This window comes from Chrysemys picta, chromosome 23 (assembly GCF_011386835.1).
Source record: "Chrysemys picta bellii isolate R12L10 chromosome 23, ASM1138683v2, whole genome shotgun sequence".
Classification (NCBI taxonomy): domain Eukaryota; kingdom Metazoa; phylum Chordata; order Testudines; family Emydidae; genus Chrysemys; species Chrysemys picta.
Genome location: NC_088813.1, coordinates 17,611,491 through 17,625,248, shown reverse-complemented (window position 1 = coordinate 17,625,248; position 13,758 = coordinate 17,611,491). Strand labels below are relative to the sequence as shown.

Sequence of the window (13,758 nt, the reverse complement as noted above, 5' to 3'; positions counted from 1 at the left end):
CTCCCCCCCTCGGTTAGATTGTGAGCCCGTTGGGGCCAGGACTGGCTGGGTCTGGGCACTTCTATAGCCAACAGTTACGCTAGCGGGGGCTGGCGCGCAGGTGCTCAGTGGGGCAGGGCCTTGAGCTGCCGAGTAACGCCAAGGGCCTGGCGGTGCAGGTGGGGACAACTCATGCAGGCCCCAGAGGGGCGGGGGGCGGCGTGGTCCCCGGGTCCCAGAGCAGGAGGAGGTCACGCACTCCCCAGGCCCCAGGGGGGAGGGGGCGGTACATTGCCTGGACCCCAGGGGGGTGGTGACGTGCTCCCCAGGGAGCGAGTGGTCCCCAGGCCCCAGAGGGGAGGAGGTGACGTGCTCCCCGGGCAGGGGGGAGTAGAGTGGTGCCCGGGCACCAGGGGGAATGGGGGGCAGCATGGTCTCTGGGCCCCAGAGCGGGAGGAGGTGATGCACTACCCAGGCCCCAGGGAGGAGGGGGGCGGTACATTGCCCAGGCCCCAGAGGGGAGGAGGCGGCGTGGTCCCCGGACCCCAGGGGGATGGAGGGCGGCGCGGTCCCTGGGCCCCAAAGGGGAGGAGGCGGCGTGGTCCCCGGACCTCAGGGGGATGGAGGGCGGCGCGGTCCCCGGGCCCCAAAGGGGAGGAGGCGGCACGGTCCCTGGGCCCCAGAGGGGAGGAGGTGGGTACATTGCCCAGGCCCCAGAGGGGAGGAGGCGGCGTGGTCCCCGGACCCCAGGGGGATGGAAGGCGGCGCGGTCCCCGGGCCCCAAAGGGGAGGAGGCGGCGCGGTCCCTGGGCCCCAGAGGGGAGGAGGTGACGTGGTCTCTGGGCCCCGGGGGTGTGTGTGTGTGTGTGTGCACTCCCCAGGCTGGGAGGCTACTGAGCATTTGGGAGCAGGCGCCTGGCTTCTCCCCTCTCAGCGTGTGGACGGGGAGTGAGCTCTACGAGCCAGCCCTGCAGGGGGTCCCTACACAAGCCAAAGCTTTCAGCTCAGGGAGCTGGCTAGCCCCAGTGACACACGGGCGTGGGATCAGAGGCCCCCCTGCTGAAGGGGCCGCTCAGCCGAGGCCCAGCCCCGAGCCCGAATAATTCAGTGTCACTCCACAGCGTCACGGGCAGCCTGGCTCGCTCCCGTCTGTCCTGAACAAGGGTTACGGTGACATCCATGGATTGCCGAGTGTCTGTGGGGTGAGGTGGGCAGCGCCCAATGTCCCCAGGCACGTCTCCTGCCCCCCACCCCCCTGACCAGATGGGCCCCACGAACCCCGCCCTGGGCGAACCAGCCCCAGCGCCCCGGGCTACGTACCCATGGTGGTTCCCACAGCCTCCTGCTAGAGAGCGTGTTGGCAGGCTCCAGCGCGGAGCAGGGAGAAGCGACTCGTGGAGCTGGGAGGGGAATGCCAGTTATGACAAGCCTGGCGTGGGGGCCGGGCTGCGGGAGGCAAACAGGCGAGGCCGGTTCTGATAAGTGCAGGTGACGGGGCTTTTTACAGCCTGGAGGAGCCGGGGCCGCGGGAACTGGGAGAAAGGCAGCAGCACGGCAGGACTGGCTCTGCCAGAGCTGCAGGCCAGGCAGCAGGAGCAGGGCCTTGCCCCACTCCCCAGGGTCCCAGCCCAGGCAGAAGCCTCCAGCATGCAGGACGGGCTAAGGGGGCTGTGCCCCGGCCCCAGGAAGGAAGCCCAGACACCACAGCAAGAAGGCGAGGGACGGGGCTCCCAGCCAGGCCAGGTGTGTGGGTATCGGGGGGTTGGGAGGAGCAGCAGGGAAGTGTCCAGTGTTGCCCTGTGCCTCCCAGGCCTAGACACAGAGCAGAGCCACCATGCGCCCCTGAGCTCAGCCCCAGGTTAGCGGGGAAAGGGACTTGCCCAGGGTGGCACAGAGCAGGGACCAGAACCCAGGAGACCCTGGCTCTAACCCCGCAGCCCCTCTCCACTGGGCTGGCTGCTGCCCCAGCACCTCTGCATCTGCTAGGTGCAAAGAGACGCCCCGGCAGGGCCTGACAGGCCCCAGCCCCCAAAGCAGCCTCTGGGTGAGCGTTAGAGCAGCCCAGAGCCGTGGCTGGGAGAAGCCCATTAGATCTGGCTCCGGCTGTGACAGACGTGGCCCAGCCGCTGTGCGGGGATCCCAGTTTGCTGTGCTCCAGACAGGCAGGGGCCCGCCGAGTCAGGGTGCAGTGCTCTGCTCTGTGCGGGTTAACCGCACCCATCACCGGGCCACTGGAGCGGTGGTGGGCTGCCCCCCAGGGCTGTTCGAGAAGGGCAGCCTACGTGACTGGCTCTGGAGCACAGCCCAGAGCCCCTTCTTGCTTCTCCCACTGGGGTCCAGCTATGGCACGGGTGTCATTCCCCAATGGCTCTGGTGGCAGCGTCCAAGGGGCAGTTTGTCCAACCGCACGGCGTGTATTTTGTGAAAAGTCCCTGGGCAGGGTGAGGTGGGAGGGGCCAGAGCCCTGGATAGCATGTGAGGAAATACGCTCCATGGCTGTGGCTGGCTGGAGCCAGGGAAGGGCGGAGGAGGTGCGCTGACAGGGCAGGACTTAGGGGCTCTGTCTTGGGAACAACTTGAGGACTTCAGCTGACACCGCCCGCTGTCACCAGGCGAGCTAGTGATGAGTCTCTCTCCTTCCTGCTGTGCTGGGGCAGGGAGCCCTGCTGAACCCGTGCACCGAGAGCTCACTCGGGCTAGTCTGGAGGCTGCGGTCAGAGAGTTTGATCCAATACATCGGGACTACAGGGGCATCCGGAAGGAATCTGCTGCACCCGTGTCTCCACCTGGGGAGGGAACGGCCCCGCCGGATGGGTTGGTTGTGCACTGGTGGAAGGCGCTCAGCTCATGGGGAGAGGCGTGCTGTAAGAATCTCTCCAGCTGCAGGGCTGGGCTCAGCTGCCTAACAGGTTAGCAGGAGTGTGACCTCGGCTAAGGTGAGAGCATTTCAGGCCAGGCGCCTGCAGCCTCATGGAGCAGGGCTGGGGTTTGTCCCCGAGCAAGAGCTGCTCCTCCCCACCCCCCGAGTCCTGCCAAGAGCCCAGCGGGGACCTACTGCAGGGGGCCCTGACGGAGGTCACTGGCGAGAGCCGCCAGGGACGTCTGCTTTGCTCCTGCATCTGCAGCCCAAGACCTCGCGTTTCCTGTCCCACTGCCATCTCCCTTGGAAATGGAGTCCGGGGGGGAGATGAGAACCCAGCCCCTTGGGTGCTGAGCCTTTGGATTGTCCCTTGAGGGGGCACGAGGCCGACAGTCAGGGGCTGCTGCTCGCACAGCGCCGAGCTGGGACTTTGGGATGTGCAGCCCTTGGCTCTGCTCTGTGGTTTAGTCTGAAAAGCCCCCGTGGGGCATCAGGCCCCTCACAATCGCAGAGGGCTGGGGCCAGGCCAGGCACACTCACACACCGTGTCACCTCTGAGCCCCTGTTGTCAGGGCAAGTAACGCTGATTCATTTATTTGTGTTGGTTTGTTTTTTAAAGAAACTTTAACTATATGAGCCCATCCCCCCTCTGCGTTTATTTCCCCACCCCATGGTTCCTCGCGTCTGGGTGGGTATTACTGGAGACGATGGGGCAGGAAGCACCCGCCCATCAGCAAAGGAGACATTTGCTTTGGATACGAGTAGCAGAGTGAACAGCAAAGGCTGGAAGGAAATACAGGAAATTAAACAGCACCTGATGACACACATCCCTGGGTTGATTAATCCTCAGTCTGGCAAAGGGACAAGGAACGGGAGAGCTCCTTCTCCACCATCTCTGCACCCTGCCTAACACCTGCATCTTACCCCATTTGCATGACCTATGGGACAAGAGGCAGAGGAGGGGTTGGTCCCCTCCTCCCCCCAAGATCACCTAATCGCCTTCCACGCTGTCTTTGGGAAGTTCCAAGAGGTCGGCTCAGACACAGAACCCTCTCCCCACAGGCAGGTGCCTCGGCCTGATGATTCGGAATTGACCCGGCTTTTGCAAGTGACCCGTGCTGCTGTCTCAGGGGACACGGCCCATTGGCTGCAGGTTGAAACTACAGAGTTTGTGCCTTCACGCTGCTCTTCAGCCACTCTGGATTACTCAGGTTGAGTCCTCTCCCCCACTGGCTGCATAGACGTGGGTAAGTGATCTAGGTCTGTGCAGTCGTGGTCCCTATGCTCCTCTCCAGAGCTTTGGCCACTGGTCTGTCCTAATGTGAATCCTCGTTATCGATCTGGCAGAGGCACAGGGAGAAGCAACACTGCAGGCAAGAGCAGGGATGTTCCAGAATTACCAAAGAGTAATTAGCCTCCAGCCCTAATGCTCCCTCTATGGGCTGTGAGCAGATAACCAGAGCAATTCATTCCGGTTCTCCCCCAACTTCACCGCCCTGGCTCCCCTTGGGGCTGCTAGCGCTACTGACAGGCTGGAATCTACCTGGCACAGAGCAGCGTATTCATTGATTGCAGGGGGACGTCAGACCAGGAGTGGCAGCAACTGACTTCAACTGTGTCAGAAGATCCAGGAGGCAGTTTCACTTGGCGATTCCCCATTTACAATTGCACCTTGAGAGCTTTCAGTTAACCAGCTTTTGACCCATTTTTCTGCTTCAGTTTTTCCCAGCTGAGTTGGCTCAGTTGTTTTCAGCTTTGTGAAATTGGCCCTTTAAAGCACCGAGAGAGAGAGTGAATGAGTGTGTATGTGTGTGTGTGTATATATATATATATAAATAATTCTGTTTGCACAGAAAGGCAATTTGATAGTTGTACATTAGGTTTCTGGCACCTTCCTCTGAAGCAGCTGGTACTGGCCAGCTGCAGTAAGAGGACACTGGGCCAATAGTTGATCTGGGATGAAAATTGATCCTTTCCTATTTAGGTGTTACAATACCCAGGTTCTGTGAGGTGACAGGTTTCAGATCTGGGTTTTGTGAACACATGTAACAGCTTTTTACATGACTGCACCCCATATTTGGGGGGGGGGCGTTAACCACATTTTCATGTTTAAATATGTAACTTTCAGAGAGTTACAGTTCTAAGTTAACCACGAGTACTTCTGTTGAGCACACCTATTGCCACACCCCTCTGGTTCCAGTACCAAGGAGTTAGTGACATCAGTGAGACAATATTTCAACTTTGACACCAGTGAAATGGAATGACCAATTCAGTCTCTGCCAGTTTATGGAGCGGTTTGTTTTATTGATGGCAAACTGGATTGGTGACTAGGGTGACCAGATGTCCCATTTTATAGGGACAGTCCTGATTTTTGGGTCTTTTTCTTATATAGGCTCTTATTACCCCCCACTCCCTGTCCCGATTTTTCACATTTGCTGTCTGGTCACCCTATTGGTGACTGTGGGGACCAATTATAGCTTCAGTCTCTCTCTACTGAGGAAGCTCATTTTTGGAGCACGCAGGTGAGTGGTTTCTTCTCCACGTCCCCGTCATAAGCATCTCTCACCAGATAGTATCACAATACTCTGAGTATCCTTTAAAGCTACTGAGCTTTTTACTACTCCTAGCAAGTCAAAGAGAAAAGCTTTTCAGCCTGAAAAGGAAGCCGTTGGACTTTTACACTCCTCAGCCTGCAGCTCTAATACCCTCATCACTCCAATAAAACCCTGGAGACAAGAACTGGACTGGTGAGATGCCGCTGCAGACGCTAAAAAGATGGTGCAGATAGAATCTAGGTGATGATGGGTGTAGTAGACACTCCCTCTGGATGCATGCACTGATATTCTAACATCAAAGTGTTAGTGGAGCTGCCCTCCCAGTGCCATGTGATCCAGAATGGTAAGAACCATATTTCAAGAAAAAGCAGGGTGCATGCGGTTCGCTACAACAGTACCTGCCAGTGCTGCTCCCACCCTAAAGCAAGAAAACCTGCCCCAGTTCTTAAGAATTTCATTTGCTTAAGAAACCAAGTCTTTGCGAGAGAGTTGTGTGAAAGTCAGCAGCGTCCTGGCCAGGACTGTGCAGTGAACAATTCCCAGTGGGCAAATCCATAATCATTTAGGCAAAGGCGTGTTTTAACTGATCACCATTAAGGAAAAGTGTAGCACTCAAGGTACAAATAACCACTTAGTGCCTGATTACTGTATCTAATCTGTACTGTACAATCTATGGGATAAATAATCCCTTACTAGATGTGTTACTATAGTACTGCACCAAAGTAACATCTGAAATAATATAGGCAACAGTGAGTGCATGGAGAAGGCTTGTTGTATTCCTCAGAGCAGGTCTCGTTTCTACACTATAGAATGAAATGATGAACGCAGTCAATTTTCTTGTCTCTCTCTCTAAGTACAGCCCTCCACACCTAGCTAACCCTGTGGCCTAGGAACTTCTGGTTCTGTACTTTAATTAAAACTGGAGTTAAGTGCAGTCAGTGCAAACAGTTGAACAATGGAGACAACCACAAAAACATCAGCTCAGAATTCCCTCCCCCACCTTGCGTCACTATGGTTGATTCCAGTTTCTCTCTTCCAGATCAGTCAGCAGTTTTTAAAGCCTCCATTTCCAACAAGTAACATCAATTGCTCTATGATTCTACCCTGTTGCTGCACACAGCATTTACTACGTTTGGCTTCCCCTCTCCACTTAGAAGGCAAAGGTCTGGTGCAAGGGGCGGCCCCGTACTCAGCATGAGAAACAAACTGGAGTTACACCTACGGCTTATTTTATTGTATTTTTATTTGCATGAGGAGTTGAAACAAACTTTAGGGGTTTACTAAACAGGAACTGTTCATGTCAAACAAACTATAGTTAGCAGGTGATGGGGGAAGGGGGGCACAGCAATCCTGGGGAAGGCAGAGATGAAGCGGCTGATGTCTTTTTACATGTGCACACACTAAACCTGTGCATGAATAGGCCTCTCCTCCCTACACACTCACTGACCACAGAGTTATTTGCTAAACCTCTTCAGAACATTGTAAATGTCAAGCTGAAGGTAAATGAAACCACAACTTTCCTTAGCCAGCACAGGAGGAATTTGCTTTTTTGTTTTAGAAAAAGATTAATAAAAATATTGAAAAAATTCTTCTCCTTTTATATATTTTAACCTAGTAGAATTCAGCAGTTGCTTAGAAAACTATGTTACCCTGGAAAGAACATTCAAGTTCACAACCAGCTGCAAAGAGGATACACACAATGCCTACAAGCAGCGTGGGATTCCAGCACACAAGGACCAGGTCTAGCGGCATACACACTAAAATGGGTGAAGAGCAGGGGGCATTTTTGCCATGCTAACTATAACTTTCAGCATAAAAGAAAAAAATAAGGTGGTTTTAAAAAGACTCTAAACTCAACTGATACATACAAAAATTAGTTTTTAAAAATAATCATAGCAGTTTGGTCCCAACTCCAAGTTAACATTTAGATGTTTATTCACGTGCTTGTTTTCTTATAAGAACCAAAAATAGCCATCTTTAATTGGTGTTACTACATACGCAAAGGCCTAAAATAAGTAGAATATGAATTTAAAAATCAAAATACACAAGAGGGGAGAAAAATAAGCAGGTGAGTTAATCCCCACCTTTATCATCTCAAATTATAAGAGAAACAAAAAATGTCAAGATACTGGGCTAAACTGGGCACAAACTGAAATCCACACCGTCTTCAAAGACTGTTGCCAAAAAATATCTGACCATCTAATAAGGTCACAAACAAGAGACAAAATTTAGGATCACACTCGATATTGGACCTTATTCAGTCCAGCAGGTAAAGTCTTTGGGAAGAAAGATATACTCCAAGAGTGGATCCAAATGTAAGTGATCAGTCCCAGTCCACATGTACGGAGGCTGAATTTTAAAAATGCAGTTAACTTAAGATAATTTCAAAGCTCCTCGGCAGAGCTCTGTTCAGCACTTCAGCATTACCCTGGCAGAGACTCCAACACTGCCTTGCCGGATCCTCTTCCTCCTTGCCAGGGTGCTCAGGGACATGCAGACTCCCTGGCTAGTCAGCAGCTGACTGTAGGTTGTCCTTTTCCTCTCGATTCTCCGTTCCACTCTCATCATCCTCAATTTCTCCCTCTTCTCCACTAAATTTGTCGTGGGCCCACTTGGGACTAGTGCTCGATTTTCTGAACATGAAACGACCTCTCCCTCGGGGGAAGGAACCCCGGCCTCGACCTCTGTTCCCCCACTTCTCACCACCTTCACCCTCCCGGTCATCGTGCTGCACAGGAAAGAAATCAGCCAGGTCAGACGACACTCGCAAATCACTTTCACCAATAAAAACGTAAATAGGCACAATATCATCCCTTAAAATAACCCCAACTTAAGCTGTGCAATACTGCAACACAAATCAGATCCCCTTATTGTTTAGGCAACGTGTGTCAGGTCGGATGAATAGTGAATTCAGTACATAAAAGGAGTACAAGTACATGTTTGTGTTTGAGAGTAGCAGCCCCACTGGTTGAGGCTGGAAGGGCACTGCTCACTAACCATGCTTTACTTTTCCCTCTGCTTTTGGGCACGTGTGCTTCTTTTTCTGGCATAAAGCTTTTAGCAGTTTTCAGGACCAGGTAGGACACTGGGGGCACTAACACACTCCAGACTCAATGGGCCTGCAGATGAATCAGTGCTTACAGCTAGGAAGTTATTTTATGGAGGATTTTACATGCAGTTATGTTTGTCCCGCCCAACTAACTCTTCTGAACAGCTTCGCACCCACTTTCAGATGCTCTTTCAACGTGTATGTCATGTTTACAATGGATTTTTTAAAATGAGAAAGATGCTATTGGGACAGCTCATTTTGATTAGGTTTATGGACTGGTTACATGACCCGGAATACTGTATCTAGGAGAGAGTGAAGTAGAGACCAAAACAACATATAATAAAGATTATGTCTTCAACAGCAATTAGAAGAGAGGGCAGAAGAAGGGACAGCAAGAGTGATTTAGGACTAAGCCACATATGACCTTTATAATAACCCTGAAGAAAGATTAGAGGGATCTCAGGATCTCAAATATCCAACAGAAGGGGATTTGGGGGGGGGGGGGGGGCTTGTTGGTGCAAATAAGCCATTTAAAGCTGACACTAACTCAAAAATGAAGCCCTGGGAGAAATCCATGCAGGATTTTGCCAGACTAGCAGATGGAAAATGAAAACGCTACCGCCAGCAATAAAAGTGAATCGCATTAGCCAACCCCAGAAGAAGCAGGGTGCTGTAGAGAGCTGAGAGTTGGATTCTAATTGGGTTAAGATGCATTTTCCATACTGCCCATGGAGATGTTCTTTTACTGGGCCCTCCAGATTTTGGTTAGTGGCAAACAGTTCTACAATGGTCAGAGCCAACTGCTCCCTAGTTGTGAGTAAAGATTTCTAGAGGCCTCTTATGGGGGGCAGTGAGGTGAGAACCCCAGAACTGGTATTTTAGATACTTTGATCGTTGCTGGTTCTCTCTTCCCTGAAGACTTCACGTAACCTGTAAGAGCAGACAGAATGCACAGCAAGGCATATTCATACATATCCTGGTTCTTCAGAAACATACCAGATAATACTTTTTGCTCTTGGGTGTGTACTCTGGGTCCCACTCCTCATCCCTGTTTCGCTTCTGAAAGTCATTGCTACTGCTGCTGTTGTTGTTGTTATTGTTTCCCGAAAAGGTGCCTCTGTTCCATCCTCTCCCCCTTGCTCTGAACTGGAGTAGCAGCAAACAGAAGAGGAAAAGAAGAGGGGTAGAGAGAAAAGTGCTTAGAGAAATGGCATTAGGTCTTTTCTTTCACGTAGTTCTAACTGTTCCCAAGAATACCTTTAGCCTAGCCACAGGAAGACTGTCAAACACCTACACTCTCATTACCTATTAATATTTTTGACCTTATCTGATCATATAGCTCCCCATAGAAGTACACAGCTCTCTATCTATTTAGATGCACGTGCAGGGAGTGCAAGGGAAGGCATATCACACATACAACGTACAAACACAGCAGAGCTATTTGCTTAAAACATGAGCTATTGCTAAAGGAACCAGTACAATTGCCGCCAGAAGAGTCATTAAAATGACTTCGCCGTAAGTTCTCTGACACAAGCTCGTCTACTCCGGCCAGTGCTGCTGAGCAAATACTGACACACTAGAGCCTGCTGGATTGGATACGGTCTCGGACATCATCAGCAAGACTGCCAATTTCAATCTTCCGAATTTATGCTGGGTTGGTGATTGGGAGCCACCATAGAGTGTAGAATCACAACCAGACTACTGTACTTCCAGTCACCTTTAAGATCACATTTTACCTGGTAAAAGCAGCAATGTGCACAAAGGCTTATGCAAAGACTTGTTTAAGACTGTTTTATATCCCTTGTTTTTTTAGGGGGTAACTTACGAAGGTCCCTCTAGCTCTTCCTCTCTCATTTGGGCCAGCAAACTCTTTTGTCCCAAGCCGGGATTTGTCAAAGCCTGTGGTACACTCCTCCCTCTCCTCGCTCTCCTCTGGGTAGTCCTCCCCTTTGTACGAACGAGAAGATGGTGAAGATGAAGAAGTGGACCTGGATCGCTCACGCACTCTCCTGTGTTTCCTGTACCAGGGATTGAGAGGGGGACAGGGGAGAGAAAATCACCAATGTGGTCAGTAACTTGGTACTGTCCTGTCTCTGCTGTGAAGTCACGCTATCACTCCTCCACCCTCCCTTATTATGTCCGTGCACAGCCAAAGTCAGTCAGTTAATAGCTCAGGATCAGCTACAATGTGCAGCTCTGATTGGTCACAGGACACTCCTTTCCCAGGATTTGTTCTTAAAACCACACACAAATTGTAAGGAGGCAGCAGACACTTTTCAGCTTACATTACTTGTAATAAGGTAGCAAACTGAAGCCCAACTGAGAACAGAGCCCCACTGTGATAGATGCTGTACAAACACATAGACAGTACCTGCCCTAGAGCTTACAGACTAAACAGATGAGACCGGGGAAGAGGAAGATGGGAAGTGACTTCCTTAAGGTCACACAGCAGGTCAGTAACAGAGCTGGGAATAGGATAACCCAGGTCTTCTGACCCCCAGAGTCCAAGGCCCTGTCCACCAGGCTGTGCTTTCTGATCACAGAGGTCTTTAAACCTATTGTACAGCTATGCAGCCGGGACTAATTTACTCCTCCTACTGGCCTCCTTTCTCCAGTAAGTACCTCGACCTGCATCATTACGGGAGAAAAAAAATCCACTCAGTTGAAGAGGCGCTTTTTGTTAAGAGTTTCCAGTTATGACACACATTTGTAAAAGAAATCCAGGTGCATTCTGTGTTATATGAGAAACGTCTATTTAAGGTAATGTCACTCCACGACACGACCAGATTTGCAAACTGTATCTTTCTGAGAGGAAATAAAATGGTCAGCAATTGCATGGCTAGAAGAACGTTACAGAACGATTCCATGAGCCTGAGCTGTTGCTCTAGGGCCCTGATGCAGCAAAGCACTTAAGCGTGTGTTTAACTTGAAGCACATGAATAGTCACATTGACTTTAATGGGAAAACTCACAATTCACGGTGAGCAGAAGTTTTGATGGATCAGGGTCCAGCCTGCCAGTTCTGTCGGAATGTATGAAGATGCACTAAAAGGCGAGTTCTTTGCCAATTTTGACAGCCGTGGTGTTATTCAAAAGCCAGCAGCTTATAGATGAGCAGTAAAGGTATTTTATTTAAAAATTAAGTCACCTATTGGTTCAGTGAACTCAAAAAACACATCACAAGGTTTCTCCTGAGTTACAAACAAGTCACAGCGCCAAAATAATCTCTCTGCATTAGTTAAAAGGAAAATGGAACCAATGGGAAAGTATTAAAATGAACCAAAGAGCAAATCAGTGGAGTCACTGACCGCATTTCTCCATTCTGTGTGAAGCGAAGGCAGTAACAAAACACAAAGGTAATTTGCTCATCCTGGCACAAGCAGCCACTTCGTTTGTTTCCCCTGATTATTCAACATGTACGATAGCTGCACTTCCCCTTTGTAGTTCTGCATCTAATCACAGAAGGCAAGCGCAGCTCAGCTCTATTAGTTACAGCAGCAGGCATACTACTAGGGCTGTCAAGCAATTAATCGCACGGTTAAATAATAGAATATCATTTATTTTAAATATTTTTGGATGTTTACTACATTTTCAAATATATTAATTTCAATTACAACACAGAATACAAAGTGTACAGTGCTCACTTTAGATTTATTTTTTATTAAAAATATTTGCACTGTAAAAAAGATAGGATTTTTCAATTCAACTAATACAAGTACTGTAGTGCAATCTCTTTATCTGAAAGTTGAATTTACAAATGTAGAATTATGTACCAAAAAACCCTGCATTCAAAAATAAAACAATGTAAAACTTTAGAGCCTACAAGTCCAATCAGTCCTACTTCTTCTTCAGACAGGCTCTAATAAAGTTTTACATTGTTTTTGAGTGCACTTATATAACAAAAAAAACCCCCTACATTTGTAAGTTGCACTTTCATGATAAAAAGATTGCACTACAGTACTTGTATGAGGTGAATTGAAAAATGCTATTTATTTTGTTTATCATTTTTACAAATTTTTGTAATAAAAAATAATATAAAGTGAGCACTGTACACTTTGTATTCTGTGTTGTAATTGAAATTGATATATTTGAAAATGTAGAAAACATCCAAATATTTAATAAATTTCAATTGGTATTCTATTGTTTAACAGTGCGATTAATTGCGATTCATTTTTTAAATCACAATTTTTTTTTTGAGTTAATCGTGCGAGTTAACTGTGATTAATCGACAGCCCTACATACTATCAATTGCATAATGCAAGGTCTTGTTTCCAATCACAATAAAAGTGGCACGGATCATGCAATAAGGAAGTGAAGATTAGCCTTCTATACATACTTCTTTTTTGACCCTTTGTGACTTCTCTCTGGTTTCTCAGTTGATCTTTCCCTTGAATGACTTGAATCTCTTGAGTCCACGGATTCTCTCGACTTCTCTCGTTTAAGATCTCTTTCCTTATGTTTTTTACGACGTTCGATATCAAGGCGCAGGTCAACTGGGTCGTCTTTATATTTCCCTTCAGTCTGCAAAAGCAGGGAATGGGTGAGAGTTTAACAGAAAGATTTAGCAGCTTATCAAAGACTTCAGCACCTTTACTTTGCTACTGTCTGCAGAGACTTCTGGAGGGCATGAGTTTATAAACCAACCATTCAAAAATGCAGAATGATTCACTACAAGAATATAACATCTTCATTTGAAGTCTTCTGTTTTCCTACATATTGTATTATATATACTTTCCCTTTTTAAAACAGTCTAAACACACACTGATAGTCGGGGTGGGGAGGGTGGGGGGAGGGAGGAGAAGGGAACCATATCAGGAAACCAAAGACTAACTTGGGTTATGTATCACAACCAGAGAAAATTGAGAACATTAGCAGCTAATGGTCCTCTAATGGGAAGTCAAGTCCAAATGAGGCGCACATGCAGCCCTAGCTCTTTATGTTTCTCATGTCCCCCAGGGGATTGCTACCAAATAACAGAATTCCTCCCCCTCCTCAGACAGATCAGATCCATCTCCCTGAATGACAGGAGAAATTTTAAAGTGCTAGACCTGAAGGCAGCACTGAGAGAGGGGCAATAGCTGTTTGCCACTTGGAAGATGTGATGCTAACATCACGGTTACTAATTCAAGTGGTGGAGTTACTCAGAGGCCAGAGAAACGCAGCTGTTGAATTTATTCTGGGAAATATCATGAACGTTCTCGGAATCTTGTTTTAATCACTGTCAATCGAAACCAAACATCCTTACTAGTAGCGATCGTCTCTATGAATGACACACCAGTTGAACTTTATTTCACAGAACAAGGGGGCATTCTACAC

The 13,758-nt window shown here is 49.0% G+C and overlaps 1 protein-coding gene and 1 long non-coding RNA gene across 14 annotated transcripts in view; one reads left to right on the top strand and one right to left on the bottom strand.

The window, feature by feature from the left end:
• The first annotated feature begins 734 nt into the window (after positions 1–734).
• LOC112059392 (uncharacterized) lies at positions 735–7,566 on the top strand. Its single transcript, XR_010594676.1, has 2 exons — positions 735–1,722; positions 3,902–7,566. It is a non-coding gene; the product is annotated as an uncharacterized LOC112059392 (long non-coding RNA).
• THRAP3 (thyroid hormone receptor associated protein 3) overlaps positions 6,620–13,758 on the bottom strand; it is a 69,917-nt gene continuing 62,778 nt past the window's right edge. For all 13 annotated transcript variants that reach the window (XM_065577184.1, XM_024104222.3, XM_065577180.1 and 10 more), the window contains 4 exons: positions 12,779–12,963; positions 10,269–10,461; positions 9,440–9,589; positions 6,620–8,122 (listed from right to left, as the gene is read on the bottom strand). In XM_065577184.1, coding sequence (XP_065433256.1) covers positions 7,901–8,122; positions 9,440–9,589; positions 10,269–10,461; positions 12,779–12,963 — 750 coding nt within the window. In that variant the 3' untranslated portion in view covers positions 6,620–7,900. The remainder of the gene's footprint in view (positions 8,123–9,439; positions 9,590–10,268; positions 10,462–12,778; positions 12,964–13,758) is intronic.